Raw genomic sequence first — 8,104 nt, forward strand, 5'->3', positions numbered from 1 at the left:
TTGAGCTGATCTTTGAAATTTTCTGTTCAGCTCTTGGACCTCCTCATTTCTTCCATTTGCTTTAGCATCTCTACGCTGGAGAGCAAATTTCAGTGCCTCTTCTGATATCCATTTTGATCTTTTCCTTCTTTCTTGTCTTCTCAAAGGCTCTTTGCTTTCTTCTTATATGATGTCCTTAATGTGATCCCACAACTCTTCCAGTCTTTAGTCTTAGTGTTTAATGTATCAAATATGTTCTTCAGATGATCTCTAAATTCAAGTGGAATATATTCAAGGTCAACTAGAGGAAGATTTTTTTTTTTAATTAGTTTTTTGATAAAGGAAACAAGGGTAAATTGCTACAATTTGATGAACTTGACCTATACTCATGGAGGTAACTCTAAATTTAGTAACTCTAAATACCAACAGAGAGGGAAGGAGTCTTCACATCAATTATCAATGCTATCTTCTCTGTATACAGGGGAGATAGGGATGGGCAACTTAGATATTGGTTACCTAAAATGAGGGGGCGATAAAGCATGAAGTGACTGGCTTAAAAGGTTTCAAGAGGGAGTTTAGTTTAAGAGTGTGTGTGTGGTGGTGGTGGGGGGGTGGGGGAGAAAGAGTCCCCACTGAATAGTTTTCACCTTGTCTAGATGGGTCTGGTTACAAGATATGGGCATAAGATTCTTATGATTCAATAATGAGTAATAGTTATCAGGACTAATTGCGACTATCACAATTATAAAAGTAGAAGTTTGGTATAAAAAACAGGGAAGTAGTTAAACTTACAGTCCAGAAACAAAGGACCCTAGGACCACAAAGGGAGAAAAGCACAAATGGAATGAGAGGACCTTATCCAGAGAAGCAGCGACACCAGAGATGGAGGCAGAGATGGGGACATGGAGAGAGGGAGCAGCTGAGGATTCTAGATTCATGGAAAGAGAAGAACTAAGAGCTGGAAGCAAGGAGGCAGACTTGCAGAATGTACCCTTTCATGGTGTAAATTAGTATATATGCCTGAGTGTTTAAAAAACAGGAACTAAAGTGAACAGAGAAAAACAACAACACATGTTTAAAGTAAATTTAAATCTGAAAGCAATACTCCTAGGGGAGATAAAAAAGAACTACTGTTTTGCTATCCTTATAAATTCTGCTTTAATGCAAGTGAATACTGCATATGCCATTCAGTTTATCAACTTTCTTTCCATAGAGTTTCCAATGCTTAGTTTTTCTAGAGAATAGGAGTAGTGACTGAAGATGGGCCACAGGAATTCTCATGAGCTCTTCCTGTTTCACACACAAAAAAAGAATTATTACTCCAATGACCACTTTGTTCCTTAATCACGTATAATCTAGTTTTCAAGTATTAAAAGCTCTGCTTTTAGCAAAAGAAATTAAATGATTCACAATCTTACATGTCTAATATTATTTAGTTATATTAACTTCTTTAAGGACAGAGACACCTTAAAAAATATTAAATTACAAGTATTTTACAAACATCGTCTTTACAGTGGTTGCTACTGAATACCACCACATAGAATCCTCAAGGCCTGGAGTCCTATCAAATACTTTCTAATCCCTTCTCTAAGAACCAGCAGCCTTGACCACAAAGCCAGCCTTGGGAACCAAAAATTTAAGTTGTTAAGGCTGAAATTGGGTATTTTTTAACTGATATTTTTTGGTCTCTAAATCAAAACCAATCACTACAAGCCAGTGGTATGATTAAAAGAGACAATTTGAATATATTTATATAGAAATTCCTAAAGTTAAAGTGGAATTGCGGCTTACTGGTTTCTTCATCTTGATAAATGAATGAATACAGTTATCTGAGACAAGTTTATAAGCAGAGTGGTGCGCTGGATTTCCAAAAACTATAATTATTTTAAAAATGAATTCTTTCTAACATTGGGTACGACAACAATGTTGTTGTTGGTAAGTGCCGTGGAGCCGATTCTGACCTGTAGCGACCCTGTATACGGTTTACAAGCAGCAGCTAAAGGGTTTGAATCACCAACCTTGCAGTTCAAACTGACCTTGAGTCCAGCATATTATCCTGCAGCACCACAGCAGGACTCCATATAGTTGTTGTTGTTAAGTTCTGACCCATAGCGACCCTGATTAGGGTTTCTAAGGCACTGTGGTGAGCTTGAACCACAGACCTTGCAGTTCAAACCACTTTGCAGTCCAGCGTATTAGTCCATAGCTCCAGTGTGCCCAAATTGACTTTCTGACCATTCTTTTATAGGGAACCGGGGGGTGGGGGGCTTCTTTATCATTAAAAGAAAATAGTTGTGCTTTTAGGTTGTATTTTTCCTGCTTTGAAAGTGTCATTTTGAAATCTAGTTTGATTGGATTAAGTTATCATATAAAATCCAAACCTGTTGTTGTCAAGTCAAGTCTGATCAAACCCTCCCATATAGGACAGATAACTGCTCCATAGGCTGTAATCTGTATGAAAGCAGACTGCCTCAACTTTCTCCCCTGTAGAGCTGCTGGTGGGTTCAAACCACCAACCTTTAAGGTAACAGTCCAACACTTAACCCACGGAGTCACCAGAGTTTCTAAGTTATCAATGGTGGTGGTGGTGCTTGTGTGCCACCAAGTCGGTTCCAACTCACAGTGACCCCTATAGGGTTTCCGAGGTTGTAAATCTTTGTGGTTGTTAAGTGCCGTCGAGTGGATTCCGTATAGGGTTTCCAAGGAGTAGCTGGTGAGCTTGAACTACCTACCTTGCAGTTCAAATGACTTTGCAGTCTGACGCATTAGCCCACAGCTTCACACTAGGACAGGATTAGAAATCCGTATCTTTTCCCTGTCCAGCTACTGGTAGATTGAATCTGCTGACTTGTAGTTAGTAGTCTAGCTCATACTCCACTAGGCTGCCAGGGTTCCTTAAATTACCATACAATGTTATTGCTGAGTGTCGTCTAGTTGATTCTGACTCGTAGCGACCCTGTACAGGGTTTCCGAGGAGTGACTGGTGAATTTGAACCGTCAACCTTGAAGTTCAAAATGACCTGGGGGTCCATATTAGAACACTTTCCTGAGATCTAATGCTTACCAATCACTGAAAGTTGTAAATAATTCTTATTAATTTTTTATTTTGTTTTCTAATGACTCCACGGCACTTAACAACAACAAGAACAACAATGCAGATCATATAGCCTCTAGCATTTAATTCATCACCAATTCCAAAACACATATTGTTAAAACTGTGCCAACCATTTATTGGTAAATTTATATAAATATACTCACCACACATTAGGTTATAGACTTCAATATTTTCAAATGGTTCAACTTCAATCTTTTCTTTAAAACTGGGCCCATGTGCCAGAAAGATAGCCTAGGTGGTAAAAGACATTATTAATAACTGGACACCAATGAAACCCAAAAACAGATGTTGGAAGAGACACGATTTTCCTCTCATGACAATACTTTAAACTTCTCTAAGGATTTCTTTTCAGGATGTAAAAATGATTTCTACATCATCTCCTTCTGTGGTGTTGGATTAACCCCAACTAAATATATTCTTTATTGCATTGTATTTATTTCTACCTGTTCCAACAGCACTTTACTTGTCAACAGAATAGGAAAATACAAGCAACAGAGAGAGGACAGTCAAGAGCAGCACAATTTCATAACATTTGGACAAAATACATTGGAAATTTGATATACGGCATCATATAGCCTTTTCATATAGCCTTCATATGATGGCTAATACTTTAAAAAATTAAATTTCTAAGCATTAAATTTTTGCACCAACTAAGTCATTTATTTCTAATATGCATCTCCTCTTTATTTCTAGCATGAAGAGACCAAAATAGCTTGCAGTATAGTTCATCAACATTAACCTAGTTACATTATTTATAACAAATCTAATTGTTTCAATGACACTTAACAACAACAACATAGTAAAGCATATGAAAACTTCTTAGTCATACCCAAATGCCTTTAGGGAATGAGTTGCTGGGCCAGGAGGCTTAGGACCAAGACAGCTCAATTGGCGCAACATAATTAACAAAGAAACAACCAGGGTCTTAAAAGTTTGTGAGAGGCAATCTATGGTGCAATTATTGGCCTCCCTTCCCCACTCTCACCACAGCAAAAAAATTACAGACACATAGAAACAATTAGTACAAAGGGCTAATGAACCACAAGAACCTAAGCCTCTACAACATTGAGACCAGAAGATATATATGGTGCTTGGCTACTATTACCAACCACAATATAAGTTCATGGATAGAGTAAGAGAAAAATGTGGAAAACACTCAAAGTCATATGAAGACCAGGCTCACTATTAAAACCTGGTCTTTCAAATTGAAACCAGTGAAATCCTGATACTGTGACTCTAAATTAACCTTAGACCCGGAACTGAACTCAGCCCTGGGGCTCAGTTTTCTGGCAGACAATAGACAGGAAAATACAGTAACACCAGTGAGACGTACTCCTTAGAACAATTAACCATAAGCCATCCAAAGGGCAGCATTTGCGCAGGGAAAACGTTCAGAGAGTAGGACAGGGTAGGAAAGGAAAACAAATGGAAAAAGAGAGCCAGTGGAGGAAGTAGGATGCGTGTTGTTACATTGAAGGGTTGCAATCTTTGTAATGAAGCAAAATGTGGATGTACTTGATAGCATGGATCTAGTGACCTAAACAAAATGGAGTCCGTTTAGTCATTAGGTCTCAAATGAGGACCTTGCAAATGAGGAAGTTTATAAATTATCTAAGAAACGAGAACAGAACAAGGAGAACAGGACTGCTTAAACCCACCCAGATAATTATCTCAGGAATTAAGCAACTGCGACCCTAAAGGTAAAATGTTTGGGGAAGTTTTATTGATTTATTGTTCCCTTTTCCCAAAGAATGCTATCTTGATGCTAAAATAGAGTAAATGTATATCCAAATGTAACTAACACTATATAATGTTCCTGCTCTTCATAACTGGCAAGATGGTCTTGAGAATTTACTCTCCGTCCTCCAGACTGCTGGCTTTCTGTTAATAAAACTGGGATTGGATCTCTCCCCATCTCTGTGATTGACTATAGTGACAGGCAGAAAGCCTTAGTTTTGCTTTGGCAACATACTGATTTACTCTATGAACCCTCACCCAAATCATAATTTTTATTTTTACCTTTTTAGCTAAACCAACAATGAGATTGTATATATCCCCCCACTCCAAAACAATCAGGAAACAATTTGAGGCATAGGTTTATCTTGCAGCAATTAACTCGATTACCATATGTTCATACTGACCTACTTAGTAGAAAAATCTCTTTAGATATAGAGATAAAATAATCAGGTTGCAAAAGTAATAAAACTTAACCTCTGAATCACCTACATTTTACAGCTGCATTTTACAGTGGATTCCTCCTTACACTTTCTTCCCAGGACTTCTTGCATTCCTGGTTTTATTCCTCCCTTATTCGTAGCTAGTTGTAGGCATTTTTTTGATAGTAATGTTATTACCCAAATTCTTAAAGTAAAACTGCCCAGGCCTCAGTACTTGATCCTTTTCTCTACACTCATCCCTAGGAATTTTATCTTGCTGCATATCTTTCAAATTATTCATATGCCTAAAACTTACATTTTTTTTTTTTTTTTTAATCTTAAGGACAGACTCAGTAACTGCCAATTCAACATATCTCTACTTGGGAATCAATAGATATTTGAAACTCAGTATGTCCAAATGAAGCTGTACTTTTCACCCCCAAATCCTCTGCATTCACAGTATAGAATTCTTCTAATTAGATGTCATGTTACCTTGGACATTTTGCCCTGGCTGTTTCTTCTGCCTGAGATATTTATTTCCTTGGGGATATTTCAAAGTCGAGTTCCTTCTAAGTCTTTATTCAAATATCTTCTTCTCAATGTGGTGGTAAGTACCCTTCACCCTATCTAAAATTGCTCCTGTTCCCTTGCTACCTTGAAACACTACCAATGCCCCCTTACTCTGCTCTATTGTTGTTATTGTTTATTGCTGTTGAGTCACGTCTGACTCATAGTAGCCCTGCATAGGTTTGAACCATCAACCTGGTGGTTAGCAGTCCCATGGCACTTATCACCAAGCTCATTTTGTTAATTGTCATCGGTGATGAGTCAGTTCCGACTCATAGTGATCCCATCTAAGGTTTCCGAGGAACTACTGGTGGAGTTGAAGCACCTACCTGTGGTTATCAGTCTAGTGCTTAGCCTACAGTGCCACCAGAGCTCCATAGCATACCACGGTGGTGGTGGTGGTGTGCCGTGGAGTAGGTTCCGACTCATAGCGACCCTGCATAGGGTTTCCGAGGCTGTAAATCTTTACAGGAGCAGGAAACCTCATCTTTCTTCCATGGAACAGCTGGTAGTTTTGAACTGCTGACCTTGAGGTTAGCAGCCCAGCTTGTAACCACTATGCTACCAGAGGTACCTTACCATATCATGTATTTATTTATTATATTTGTTACCTATATCCTCCCACTAGGATAAAGACCTCATAGGGGCAAGAGTCTGTGTTTCTTCAAAGATGTATTCAACAGTCTTGAACAGTACCTTACACAAAGTATGTGCCCAACAAACACTTGTTTCAAACATGCACTAACTCACCTGCATGCTCTTAAACTCATTGTTATAACCATGATTGCCTCCTCCACACGATGTATAGGGTTTACTCCTGTAGAGAAAGAAGGTTGTTACACTCTAATCCATATATGGATGTATGACCTCTGTAAACTCACGTTTAATGGAGTTTTATGTAGCTTCTGCTTTTATGAAAAGGAGCACAGAAAGATTTATTTCCATGCTAAACTCTATAATTATAGAAGAACAAACATAATGGTGTAGGAAGAAGTATGTCAGGGTCAAGAAATAGAATTCAAATCTTCTGACTTTTAGATATTGACAATTTTACAATTACAATGGCATAGCCAACAACAACAACAAAATGAAATTCTTCAAGTTCACCTGTAACTTACCTTTTGAAAACTAGTGGTTACGAATCGGGCTGCGAACCTTAAGGTCAGCAGTTCGAAACTACCAGCCGCTCCGCGGGAGAAAGATGAGGCTTTCTACTCCCGTAAGGATTTACAGCCTCGGAAACCCTGTACAGGGTCGTTCTGGGTCGGAACCAACTCGACGGCACTTAACAACAACAACAACAACAATGTTACTTGAAGTATTTCAGTGCTATATAAATAAATCTTTGGGACTGGAAAAATATGAGTAAGAACCGACTCGACGGCACTTAACAACAACAACAACAACAATGTTACTTGAAGTATTTCAGTGCTATATAAATAAATCTTTGGGACTGGAAAAATATGAGTAAGAACCGACTCGACGGCACTTAACAACAACAAATATGTGTGTGTGTGTATTCTATAAATTCAGAATTTATTTTTAACTTTTGGGAATTTCTTTCACAGATTTCCTGCCCTATTATTGTTTTCTAGTACTATTTAGAGAGTTTGTCTCTTATCTGCTTTTTGGACTCTTGGTGTGACACTATAGAATCAGTTCTGGACTGCAAACCACAACGCTGGCAGTTCAAGCTCACCAGCTGCTCCTCGGAAACCCTATACGGGTCACTATGAGTCTGAACTGACTTGACGGCACTTAACAACAATAATTATTGAAAAAAAACCATGTTAGCAAGCTAATAAATAGTTTTTTCACTTGAAAAAAAAAAAGATAAATAAACCTAGATTTTTAAAAACAACATAATCAAATGCTATAAATTTGGTTTCTGAAGGAAACAAAATAACTATTCCTCAAGATTGCCTTTAAAAATGTTTCTCTCATTTGGTTTCCAAATCTGGGCAAGTGCACATAAACATACATACACTTTACACACACACACACACACACACACACACACACATATTTGTTGTTGTTAAGTTCCGTCGAGTCGGTCCTTAGACAGAGTGACCCTGTACAGGACTTCTGAGGGACGGCTGGTGAGTTTAAACTGCCAACCTTGCAGTTCACACTGACCTTGAGGTCGAACGCAAGTAATACAGCACACACCAAGACCCCACTTATATATAGGAGTCCTGGCATATAAGATGAGGCTTTCTGCTCCCATAAAGATTTACAGCCTCAGAAACCCTGTGTAAGGTTGCAGTGTTATAGGTTAATGCAAGCT

At 38.3% G+C, this 8,104-nt stretch overlaps 1 protein-coding gene across 1 annotated transcript in view; it reads right to left on the minus strand.

The window, feature by feature from the left end:
• Positions 1-8,104, minus strand: part of ENPP3 (ectonucleotide pyrophosphatase/phosphodiesterase 3) — a 144,908-nt gene that overhangs the window by 50,356 nt on the left and 86,448 nt on the right. The window contains exons 16-17 of the mRNA XM_006834724.1: positions 6,568-6,634; positions 3,238-3,325 (exon numbers count right to left, since the gene is read on the minus strand). Coding sequence (XP_006834787.1) covers positions 3,238-3,325; positions 6,568-6,634 — 155 coding nt within the window. The remainder of the gene's footprint in view (positions 1-3,237; positions 3,326-6,567; positions 6,635-8,104) is intronic.

This window comes from Chrysochloris asiatica, unplaced genomic scaffold (genome assembly GCF_000296735.1).
Source record: "Chrysochloris asiatica unplaced genomic scaffold, ChrAsi1.0 scaffold00013, whole genome shotgun sequence".
Lineage (NCBI taxonomy): Eukaryota > Metazoa > Chordata > Mammalia > Afrosoricida > Chrysochloridae > Chrysochloris > Chrysochloris asiatica.